Genomic DNA, 13,235 nt, shown 5'->3' with positions numbered 1-13,235 from the left:
GCTTACTTGCAGCTTGCCTTAAAAACCCCAACCACTGAAAACAGCCAGCAGGCAAATCAGACTCTAGATTAACAGGGTCCCAGAGTGTGAAGCGAGTGGTGTCAGCTAACAAACCTCAAACAGACTCTCACACAGAGAAAAAACAACACAGGATGTCGAGAACACAGACAGATTTTTTTTTTACTTGTATCTAACTGTTTTTACATGGACACAGTTGTTATCATAGCGAAACCAAGACAGCCACCCTGACAGCACAGACATCTTTGATCTAAGCAAGTTTTCACAAAACATCCAAGATGTAATATCAAAGACATCTCTGGATCAGGCAGCAGGGCAATGCAGATGAGATCCCACCCATCTGGAAATGTACACCATATGCAGTTACAAATTTCTTCAGGCTACACTGGACTCTTTGTTCCATGGAAGACCAGGTCATTTCATTGAGGCGTCTCCTTCATACCTCTGCCTGGGAATAAATCTTTTCCATGCATGTCATAGTTGTTTAATCTGACAAGGACATTTAACAAAGGAAGAAAAACACAGCAGAAAAACACTGAGACATCAAATATTACATCTACATGTGAGGTCTCCAGTCTCCCCATCAAATTCGGCTGCTGGCAACATTCAGGCAATCGTTTTATAACTACCAATCAGCTTCTGCCTGGATACCGAAGTCATATTTGGTTTCACTAATTGAATGAGACTTGCAACACTGTAAGGGAATATTCATATAATTGTATTAGGCAAGTGGTTACATTCCAGGAAGAGACAAGGCAAGGAAAGCAAATATAAACATTTCAGTGGAAGGTTTCAATTGCAGATATGGCCTGTTGTACCAAAATTAGCACTTAATGAATCACTAAACCTAACAATCGCAAGATGGATGATATTGTGCATTGGGTATGACACAAGACAAGTTCCAAAAAGTCAACCATAAAAACAATTTCTTCACTTAGGTCTCACCTTGTGTGATGTGGGATGATGCACTTTCACAGTGCTACAACAAATCTTTCTTTTTGAACCCTCTGGACCCTGTGAAAAAACTTTGTTCTTGCTAACTGACTCCAAAGTTTCATTGCCTCCCTCCATGATTTCTTTGTGTTGTTGAAACTTGATATGAAAGCACTTGAACACCAGCACTTTACTCCAGTGTCTGATGAGGCTCCATTGTATTCCTCATTCTGCTCCACAATTATCTCAGAAAAGGATCTTCTGGGCCGCCAGTGAAGACTGATGAGTACCTAGGTAAAACTCAAAGAGGTGGAACCGTAAATCGACACGATCTGTCAGAGAACTATCGCCAAAACCATCATCACTCAACATCATTATGAAGAAACGTCCACAACGATGATAACAATTAGACCCAGCATCCTCACGTCATTGTCATCGGCTTATTTTGTAAAACAGCCCTCACAAAGAATTATCCTGAGAGTGAAGTGCTTTGGACATTCAAAGCGTTCAGCCAGTTCGGTCTCAATGATGAAGTAGCCATTACTCAACAGCATTTTTCCCAAAGTCACTTTATTGGATGCAACATAGCATGACGAATACAGGCTGCTTCCACAACCCAGAGGTACGAATGCAACAACCGAGCCACTGGCAAGTCGCCCCCCTCAGGTTCTCTTCACACTGAGCTGTGTTTAATGACTGGGTAATTATATAAAGTCCTCAACAGGATAATCCTAACTGCTTGCCAACTCAGCCTCAAAAACATTCCATCAGTCATCATGATGGGTAATTACAAGTAATGGACAAATAATAGTGTGCAGTGAACAGTGTGTGAAAGTGCCTTAATCTGGTTCTGTGGCAGCTTCCCACAGCGATAGCATGTTCTGTGAAAGAAGGGCCACTGCAGTGACTTGCTTTGAGGACGCTGACCTAATACACCTGACACAAAAAACTGGAGTGTTTCTTAAATCATGATGCTCTTTTTTCTTAATTGAAGAAGCAAAGTGACAAAGAAAAATGAGCTTTGGTTCCCAGTTGCCTCCAGAGGCACAAATCAAATAAAAACACTGATGAAATAATTCTCACAAGCAACCTCCAGGATTTTTGCCCTCCCAGTTTTTGAGTCACTGAGAAATTACTTTCAGATGAAAGGCAGGAGATGGGAAGATAGTATGTCAGGTGTGGAAGGAAGTCAGTGTGAGTGCAAACTATGCCCAGAGCGAGACAAATCCTCACCCAGAAGGAGGAAAGGGGGGTTTTGTAATATGTGGTCTTGAAGGGTTGACGTTTGAGAAAAAAGGGACTTTAAAAAGTAAACGACTACAATAATAAATCAAGCGAGTATGTCAAATCAAACATCAAAACCTTCAATGCAGATGTATGGTGGGCAGGATGATTCATGAAGCAAGGTGAAATTCAAGCCCTTGAGGGTGGGAAAGGCACTAACTCATGCATACCAGCCAGTATAAAGCGGGTAAAGGTCTCACCCTTTGACACTTTGCTGTCTGAAATTGTGTCTCTGTATTCTCAATAGGAGCATCATGGTTAGGGTCAAAAGTCATTCACGTGATACCCATTGTAGGAGCTTGAAATGTGAGCCTGGTGATGGAATGCAGCCCCCCAGCCTTGCCAACCCAACTTCAGACTGCATAATGGCTTGTGTAGTGACACATTGACTCTGTCACACACTTTCACGGGCGGCTTAGGGAACATGCTTTCACTACTCCGTTGTTACATATTTGAAGTTCCAGCAGGCTCTATTTAAACCTCAAAAACCATTTATTTGAACCAGCACTAGGGGCCTTTACATGCAAAATCACTGATTGACTCGACGCACTGATAATACTCATGTCAGTCACTCTCACATTCAAACGCAAGTAAAGTTTATCAGTTTTAGTCAAAAATCTCCTTTCAGCCCTTCAGATAACAGATACACTTGAACATCAAGAACAACCAGAACAGTATTTATAGAAGGTGAGTGACTTTAACTTATTTATAGGGGTTGGCACTGTGAGAGTGTGGAAGTACACCCACACTGGGCTGTATTTTCCCGGCTGGCTGGCCCCCAGCTGTCACCACTGGCTCCAGTCACCCAGAAACAGTGACAAGATGAATGCCCTCCCCATACTCATAGGTATCAGGCCCTTTCAGGTTATAATGTATAAGCATGGATGAGAAGGGGTTGGACGATAGTGCACTTAAACCGAATGTGTAGTTGATGACTTTTATGGCCTAGTTTAAATGGTCAAAACAACTGTCTCTATATTTTTGCCCCAGCAAAAATAAAATGTGCGAAAAATTATTTCTAAAAGCAAACTGGTTTATATAACTGGACAATCTAAAGAGGACTCACAATGCTTAAAGTTCTTTGGAACAGCTTGTAGCCTATGAAAATCTGGCAACTTTGATATCACTCCATGGTGAATATAATTTGAGAACAAAACCACCTCTGTGTAATCTTATCAACATCAAGCTAAAATGATTTTGTCCTATTCTTGGTCTTTTCATAATGTTTAAGATCCTATCTGCTTTCAGTTGTGCATTCAATGCTGGGTTGGCTTCCAAAAACATTTTCCCCTGCGGATATGTGCCGGTCAGACAAAAGATGGTGAGAATGCCATCATCTTGATCACTCTCAAGTATTCTATGTCAAAAAAATGGGACTACTAAATCTTGCTGAGCTTGTTCCATGCTGTTCCCGTTACTATTCTTTAGAATAGGTGCAGGACTAAGGATTAGGTCTCAGTTTACAGCACAGAAAAAAAGGTAAAAGATCCTATGAGAAAAGGCAAGGCTGAACTTTTCAGCTATGGACACTACCTGCAACCACTGACTAAGTTTCAGTGGGCAGCAAAATTAATGAGGTGATGTGGGGACACTGGACTCTCGGGAGACACGAGACTACGGTAAACGTGAGAAAACAGGGGGCTAAACGGAGAGAGATGGGAAGAATCTAAGCACAAGACTGAACACAAGGAATGAAAAGAGCAACAGAAGTGAGGTGTGTGACCAGAAAACCAAATCTGAAAATTGGACAGAGCAACAGCAGAAGGGTGGAAGGCATACAAAGTCCTATAGCTTCTGACATATTGATACTTCTGCACACCAAAACCCTGGACTCACCTATGTGAAGGATCTCAGTGTGTGCTCACTGTTACTAGTACTTTTAGTTCTATTCTGTTGTGTTCTATAGCCTCACATTGACAGTAATGCTGTTGAACAAGGTCTAAATGACACGCATTTCCCAGTACAATTCATAAGATAACTATTAATTAAATTAAACCAATACAGCCAGCATTAGCAATAAAAGTAGTATAGAATTAATACATTCTTACATAAGTTACACCATGGGAAGAAGGTTGGAGTCACATAGCAAACTTTACATATTCGATATTTCTGCCTATTCAGAATTAGAAAAGATAACAAAACATTTGGTATTCTGTGTTCTCCATGTCCTTCACACTCTCTTTGTTCTGTCATGTCAAACCTCATCACATTAAAAGAACTCATTATCGAGAGGGGAGAAAGTTCAAAGACGCTCGAAGAAAGCAATTAACACATACAAGCCAGACTGAAGGATTCCTCTGTGGTACAGTCGGCAATGTTAGTGTTGGAGAGGCACAGAAGAACAAACATGATGGCCAGGATAGCTCTGGGGTGTACGTCAGACATTTCAGTGTTGTATGACCTTAGGAGCAATAAATAATTAGACAGTTATACTTCATTCATATAATACTCTTATCCAAAGCAAACAACAGTATTTACAAACAGCAAAGTCTCTTTTTCAGTATAATTCCCAATGTCCTTACCCAGCCAATGACAACTTTTTTGACTGCTACTTATTGGAAAACATTATTGCTTTTGTGTCTTTAAAATGTCCATTTTGTTAGCTAGCTATGCTCATGGAATCGTGAACCTTTTGTCTCATTTTTGAAATGCTGTCGACTGTACCCAGGCTTCATTTCGCCTATGAATTTCTACATTTGTTCCTTTAAAACACAATATCACATTGAAGATGGTTCTTTGTTGACAAGGCCTTAATCCACCATGCTGTTTTTCCAGTCAATAACCACAGTCTCTAGTTGGCACTATCACTTTATTGGTTTATTCGCATATCTTGAATCTGTTAGTCAGTGAGGTTATCTGAAGTCTGCAAACACATAAAGACATTTAATACCTGAGAGAACCTTCAAAAACAATCACAATCTAATCCTGATATAGCCAGAACTTCCATGAAAATCATCACATTTTAAAGTTTACTTCAAAGTTCAACAGGTTGTCAGGTTGTTAATAGCTAACTTGGCAGATTTTTAATTTTGTTTGTTTGTCCAAATGTTAACAAATACAGGCTAAAAATGGCTGTGGGCTTCAAGTAGTGTACTTTTATTTGGTGAAAAAGCTTTATGTTAAGATGACAATAATTTCGGCAATTTTGCGCAACATTATGATTTTTTTTTCAAGGCAACTTCACAATGGGCAAGTTTTCCTGCCTTTCAAAGGACTTGCAGAGCATGCCCAGACCCCACATTGTGAAAAACTGTCTGCATCAATGTCATGTGTTCAACACTGGAAATTTCACTCTAGCCAGCCAAGAAACCGCCAAACACAAAAGCAATGGGATAGAACAGCTGCCTGCCAAATACTCATCTGTTTACCTGTGGTTGTCCAGGCAGCAGACAATATAGATACGCTGTGTGATATCTCTGGCGATACGTGTCAGGATGAGTGGGAGGGTGCATGCCTACAAGATTACAGTAAATGGACTGTCCTTTCACACACTTGAGTCTCCTCTGTGCTGACAGCACATATAGGAACACCTCATGTTTTGTAAATGTTTGTATCTCTTTATCTCCTTTCAGTGTGGTAAGAGTAAGCCAGATATCTGTATTTCTGGTACATAATCACATCAGGTAACCTCTTTATAATGACATGTTCTTATTGGCAGAGAAACTGATGTGCTGTTTCCCTTGAAGTTGAGATGCACAGATGGCCTCTGTGAGACCACAGAGTAATTAATGTCAATATGTATGTCCTTGTCTGCGCTTCTGCTCGTGTGTTTATGCATCTGTTTCAATCCACAGGGTTCTTCCACTGAGGCTAGACGACACAAAACACCACGCTACATTAGGCACCACATCCCCAATGATAGAGATCTCTTCCTGTGTGAGATGTCTCATCACTACCTTCTCATCATACACTAAGAATACACTGTAAATACAGGCTGCTAATGGACCGAACAGCCCGTTGATGTACAACTGCTACGGTAAGCCTCTAATAGGCTTTGCAGGCCTTACAGGATACACAGAGGCTGAGTATGACGAAGAATCGTTTCATTTATTTGATTTCATTTATGGCAACAACAGAATTAAAAACATTCAACATCACCATATCATCACAGAGACAATGTCCTGGTTTGTCTTTATAATAACTCACTATCAGCAGTTCTGAGGGAATATTTCTTCAGCAAAAATATCATTGTTAAAACCTCAAAACCTGGATAAATGAATCAGCACTATAGACCTGACAACAACCCACTAGAGGACCCTACTTTACAGGCAACAGGTCCCTGACATTTCTTTGTATTTTTAGCTGACACAGAATGCAAGACTTTGAGCAGTGCACATGTAGAGGGTGTCTCGTAATGGGACAGTGTGCTTAATCGATACTTTATCAACCTCTCACCTAAAGCAATACATCTTAGTATTCCAGGCAGAAGCTTTCCGTTAGACAATTAAAAGCGGTTATCGCTATTACCAGCCTTCAGATAACTTAAAAGGCAGAAGGTGAGATAGCTTTTTTCACCATTAAGTTAACTCTGCTGTTCTGTCTGGGTGACTGATCCATTAGGCTGGGTTATTTGGAGGTTTCAGGTGCATGTATGCAACCACTCACGCACATAAATGAAAAGACACACACAAAAATACAAAACTTTCTCACCTGGAAGTATATTGGCCAGGGAGAGGTCAACGAATCAACACGAGTTGGACCCTTTTACCAGCACTTAAGAGAAAAGCAAGCTGTAATGACTCCCCTGATAGCAATAGTGAGAAGAGGCTCAAGGAGGACAAGGGGGGAAGCACTGGTCATGAAAGCCTGCACATTTACTTCTGTGTGTCGTGTGGGTGTGCATGTGTGTCAGAGAGATACAAAAAAAATGTAATATGAGTGAGAGTGAGGGCAGGGTGTTTATTGGAGAGATAGAGAATCTGAACTCTCCAAACTGACAGTGTTAGCTGACTAATGCAGCCGCTCTAAGAGTAAACAGGGGCAGTTGAGTGGAATTACATCTCATTTCAATTTGATGACACAGGGTTGTTGACTATCTGTTTAGACTACCTGTTTATAGTACCTGCCATTGAACAGCAACAATAGTGTGAGTCAGGTTCACATTTATATTTGATGTTTTGGTCAGTGGCTCAAAAGGTAGGAGGCTGATGAGGTGATTAAAAAAAAATGCAAGTGACAACACACGAAATCTCAAACACCAGCACCATGGATAAATTCAGCTTCTCTCGTCTGTCAGCAAACAATCACACATATGAAAGTATGCGGATACAGAGACACACAAACCACACTGGAATCTCCCACCCTTCTTTCCCAAACACACACACACACACTAATACACACACAATAAAGGCTTATTTTGTCTCATTCCAAGAGGTTAGTATATTTTGGGCTGTGAGTGTGTACGCACACGCATGTATGCCTGTGGCGCACTCTAATCCTCATGTGGTTTCACCTTCATGCCAGGGACCCATTTGTCTTCATTATCATCATACGGCTGGAGGAAGCAGATCTGTTAGGGCTCGTGGCAACAGCAATGTCTCTCTGTCTGGGTATAAAAAACAACTTAACTACCTGGACGTTTGTCATGTCACCCTGCAACAGGAAAAGGGACGTTAAGTTGAAAATAGAGCCTCGTACCTCAATAAAACTCCATTTCTGATATTTCCATAAATAGGACTGAAAATCTGACTGATAGTGGTGCTTACAGAGCTGTTAAGTGAGGAGTATGTTTATGAAGCACTTTTTTGTCAGCATTTCGTTTAATGCGGAGTTTATGTGACAAAATGCAAAAGCTCTGTGCAAATCGCACCATCAAATCTGACACTGTGCTTTTGTTTGGGTAATAAATGTGCTATTTCAAAGCAGTTTGTGAGGAAAATGAACAAGGAAAAGCTTTTTTGCCCACAGTTCTTTTTAGCACATCAGAAGGTAAAACCGAAAGCACCACAGGACCCCTGGAAGTATGACAAAGTTGACTCTAATAAAGTTGGACAGAGAACATATTCTGCAGGCCCAATTATAGTAGAAAATCTTTGGCTTAGCCCTGCAGAGAAATGATGGAGCTTGCATAGCTATATGTAATCACAAGGCCAGGGTGTCACAAGTGTTTAAGTGTTCACTGATCTGATCAAAGTCTCACATATTACCCCCTGGCTCTTATTCATTCCCACATGTCTTTACCTCAAAACAACACCCCTACACTTCATCAGCTCGAGGACCACCAAGTCCACACCTACGCAGGCCTGGTGTGTTTTTACTTGGAACACACCTCAATTATAAGAGCCCAGGAAGAGAACTGTTATTTCACTAATCACCACTTCAAAACAGGATTCGGATCTCAAAGAAAAAGCGGCCAGATTATCACTAATTGCCTTCCAGCTGGCTACTGAGCACATCACAGGTAGGACATTCGCAAACAGCAGACACTTTCACTTAGTTCCCCCTTCTCTCTATGTGATGCCCGATACATTTTTGACCACCACCAGAGTAATTCATTACCCTCACAATGCAAGTCCATTGGTATGGAGATGGATGTAGCAGAAAAGGTGAAGTAAAGCACATTAGTGAATTCCTAGCTGAGAAGAAAGCCTGTGAAAGAGCCCCTTGTGTTTCAAAAACAGTGAAATGAATGGTCCAGATGATGCAGCTAGAAAACATCCAGGTGGTCTCACATTTACGAAAACGGAACTCATTTGGACGTAATCTGAATTGCAAAAAACCCTGAGTAGTGCATGCACAAAGACTCAATAAGACAGGTAACCGTACAAGCATGAAAAGAGAAGAGGGTGGGAATATGTGCATGTGTTTGGAGTGTGTGTATGTACATACTGCAAGGGTGGGAGACTCCCAGGCCTATAATTACACCCTGGTGGGAGTGAAGCTGATAACAGAGGCCTGAGGATATCGACGTCATAGGAAGGAGTGGAGAGGAGAGGAGAGACATAATAAAAGAAGGGGATAGTGCACAGCATGATATCTTATCAAACACTGGCTTTTTTCATTGACACTGTTTTTTTTTTCATTTCCTCTTTGATTGTTATCTAATGACCCCAACGACACACGCGCATACACACACGCACACAAAGCCCCATTATAGGAAAATATATTCAACACAACCCGCACAGTCAGTGCATTTACACTGACAGTAATAATTTAATTAGAACCTATGTAAGGCAATAGAGATTCTCAGAACCGCCGCTTAAACCGCTTAACTGATTTACCTTACTCACAATAAGGAGGTAATCAGAGTACCACAACTGGGTTAAACATGAGTCCTTCTAATGACTGGCATACGAGTTAGACTGATTTCTCTTGGCATTTTAATTCTGTGCGCGTGCCTCAGACAGCCTAACACAGCCAGTGATAGGGTTTAAGTTGTTCTGTAAATGTGGAATAAAAGAAAAATAAATAGCTGCAAAGTCCATTCATTTTTTTTGTTGTCTTCTGATTTCCTATTAGACAGTAAACTGCCACACTTACTTCTGGATGGTAACCCAACACACAATCATGCAGCTCACATACATCATTATCATGTAAAATCCTTGTATGTTACTGGGGAAATAAAGTGAATGAAACATGGAGGACCGCAGTGTAAGAATTTTTTCACCGCTGATCAAGCTACCAGTTATTTTCTCCATTAAGCAATAAATTGTTTAGGCAAAGACATTCTGTGTAATATGACAGAAAACAAAGAAAACCAGCAAGGAAGATGGAACCACCAAAAAAAATTGAATTTGTTGCTCCACTTTGCATGGCTTAAGATAATAAATTACAGAAATGCAAACCAATTGGTTCCTGTACAAAATATAGTTTGTGCATATTTAAAGCAATGGGGCGATTCATAGGCATATAAGCACACTGGATGGAGCGTGCTTGCAGCCGGCGAAACAAATGCAGCGCTCAGCACCGACTGAGTACTGTCCCTCTGATGACATCTCGACAACTACCGAAACAAAACATAACGTATGGAGATAACGGACCTTGGAAATGTTGGTTTTTTTGAGCATTGCAGAGCTCTGTTGCTATGGGGACATTCCTCACACTGAGCAAAAAAAAAAAAAAAAAAAAAAAAAAGTTAGGAAAAGATTGTCCTTGAGGCCCGCTATTCAGCCATGGACTGTAATACCCTGAATGTCATTACAGTATGCAACACATTCTATATACTGGAGCTCTGCCAGTCTTTTCAGAGGGCAGGAGTGCACCATAAGTTTGCTGTAGCGTGAAAATTGAGATAACGCAGAGCGCAGCAGATTTACCTTATGCTTTTGGACAATATTAGAGCAGTGCTTACTAAAAATGTTCAAACTGTATCTGCCGTTTGCATCACAGGTGAAACCTTACCCGAATTTGATCCTGATTTCCCCCTAAACTTTCCTTTTGGTGTGCTTATGAATGAAAATTTCAACAAAATGAAAAGCCTACACAGAAAGCATATACCATGACAGATGTCCTTTAATGATAACAACCCTGTGTCCATTCAGTACAGGATGACCTTATATCTTTCATGCGAGCCCATGCAATGAGGGTGAGGAAGCAGGCTTTCAGTATCCACAGGGGGGGAAGGATAGTGTCAGGCATCTTCCATGATGGCATTGTCCTGACTGTGTTAACCCACCAGCAAGATGCCTCTCTCTTCCACTGTCTTTGGCCCTTTAGCCTCCTGCATAATAAGGGGACGTTAGCATTTATACGACTGGCAGTCAGCCCCCCATTCAGGGGAAGCAACCAAAGTGACATGCTGGACAACAACAGAGGAAAGCAGTCGTGCCTGTGTTAAAAGCAGAAGCTTCGTGAAAACTGAATCATCTACTGTTGTTGTTGTTAAAATGGAAATTAATAGCCTAAAATGGGATTGCTGTTTTTAATAAACACAACACAGCATCCCCTATTTTGCTGCTCTGAAACAATTAAGTAACCCATTGACCTAAACATGCATTTAAAGCTGGGACTGACTTTATTGTTTCAAGAGTGCAGAGAGGACTTCTGACTTCTTGAGAGAGTGCAGTGGAGTTAAGTGGGTCTTTCATCTTCTTCTGTTTATTGAAAAACAAAACACGTGCCTCAAAGTGGCCCAATTGGAAAAAATGGGAGAGTCACTGTGCAGCTTAGGGCATAAAGCCTATGGGGAAAATACTTTTACGGTCCTCTTGAGAAAGAACTCCTCAAGAGAACGAATTTCTGGCCATCTCCAACAAAACAAGGCATGCAAATCACAATGACATCATCGTTCTTTTTTATTTTGTTTTGTTTTTTTGGATAGGCGGCCACTGGTATAAATGCTCCAATTGTTACTTCCCTATTTACAGTACAATATAGCCTGTTGTGTAATTCTGTAGCCTACAAACTCTGCCTAACAACTAATTCCATGTCTTTGGTCTCATTTTAGGTCTCCGACGTAACGTTAATCTTAAAGCCAGTCTCTTTGCTGTGTGCAACTTATAACACGTCTTAGTTGTGGGCTGTAATGAACTATTAACCATTAATCCAACCATAAGGACAACGATAGCAGTTACAACATAGTCTAATGATTTACAGTAAATTCCCCACACCCGGCACAGACTTTAAACACAACACGAGAAGTAAACATTATGTGCACAAACAGGTAAACGTGACAGCCAAAGTTAACCTCATGTGTCCGAACATGGCTGGTATTGTCAAGCCAAAGTGGGGTTTAAAGTACAAAATGTTAAGAAATAACAATATAACAACTTGTTTTACGTTAATGGACTACTCACCTGCGATACTAAAGGAATAAGCGTCTGCTCCACCGAGCGAGTTTTGATTTCCAGACCGGAATCAAAGTTGCTGTTGCCGCACGGAGATGAAGCCATTCCCGCCGAGCTCTCCCCCTGCCTAACACACAATGCACGGCGACACTGAGTTAACCAAGAGCCTTTCCTTTGCTGTTTCGCCGCTGCAAAGTGTTGTAACGGACTTGCTGTTACACACCGGGGTTTCGCAGATGGTTACACAGTCGTTTATCGAAGTGGCTCTTCGCACACACACGCTGTTTTAATCCACTCCGGCTCGGTGGTTGTGCCGCTGCGCCCGCTAATGTCCATGTAGTTTACTCAACAGCGGCGGGGAAGCGGACTGCAGCACACCACTGTGGGCAACCACACACACACACACACACACACACACCTTCAGGTTCCCACTATGTGCAGCTCAGGGCTTTCCAGTGTGCAGCTCATGTTTCACTATCAGAATGATGGCTTTGATTTGAATCCACCTGTTCATTCATCCACAACACTTGTGTAATTCAGGACAAACAGTCTCGCCATATATCAGACAAATTTGGATCAAAGTATTTGACAGTGAACATCAGTAGTACGTCTTGTTTGGCAACAACATGCGGGAAAAAAAAGCAAGATTTGATTTTAAAAATTCATGCATACCTTTCATGCAAATTCCAGACGATGATATTTACAGTAGGGGTTCTGGATTATTTATTTATTTTTTCAAATCATAATCCATCCGGCCATGCAGATTTCAAATGACTTTTCATCTAATGGCCTCCAGAGAGAGGAGCGATATATCCTCACAGCACAGCTCTGGTTTGATCCCTGAGACAGAGTCCCACATTATCCCCTGGAGTCTGAGAATCCCTTATCATCCTCTCCAAATACTCACCAGATATGCCAATCAAACCCTGCTGCACTGAGTCGCATAGAACAGCTGCACAGACTGGAATGCAGTGCCTTTGAAAAAAAAAAGTTGCCAACTTTACCTTTTGTCTGTCTGTAGAAAATATTCAGCCTCATGATTTTACCATCTGGGGGCATTATGGTATCCAGTGTCCCAAACTTAAATGGGGGCCTTTAAGGTATAGATTAAACTGGTTCCAAAGTGTTTTGTTTATGATTTCACACTGCTTTGGTTTTGGTTGAAGTCACTTCAATGGTTGTCAAAAATACAACAGAGCAGCTGTTGTTGTTTTGAAATCTAAAACAAACTGGAACACACAGATCCGGCTGGATTTGTTTTCTCTCAAAAAAAAA

The 13,235-nt window shown here is 41.2% G+C and overlaps 1 protein-coding gene across 6 annotated transcripts in view; it reads right to left on the bottom strand.

Moving 5' to 3' along the window:
* The window catches only part of ctnnal1 (catenin (cadherin-associated protein), alpha-like 1), a 45,964-nt gene extending 33,194 nt beyond the window's left edge, over positions 1-12,770 (bottom strand). For 2 of the 6 annotated variants that reach the window (XM_046417276.1, XM_046417280.1), the window contains exon 1: positions 11,970-12,436. In XM_046417276.1, coding sequence (XP_046273232.1) covers positions 11,970-12,065 — 96 coding nt within the window. In that variant the 5' untranslated portion in view covers positions 12,066-12,436. Of the gene's footprint in view, positions 1-4,511; positions 4,637-11,969; positions 12,438-12,632 lie in introns of those variants that run through there. The other 4 variants (XM_046417277.1, XM_046417282.1, XM_046417278.1 and 1 more) reach the window with 4 other exon arrangements.
* Between the last annotated feature and the right edge of the window lie 465 nt (positions 12,771-13,235).

The sequence above is a fragment of the Scatophagus argus genome, chromosome 17 (assembly GCF_020382885.2).
Source record: "Scatophagus argus isolate fScaArg1 chromosome 17, fScaArg1.pri, whole genome shotgun sequence".
Taxonomy (NCBI): Eukaryota; Metazoa; Chordata; class Actinopteri; family Scatophagidae; genus Scatophagus; species Scatophagus argus.
The sequence above is the reverse complement of the archived record's forward strand: the minus strand, read 5'-3'. Positions and strand labels throughout refer to the sequence as shown.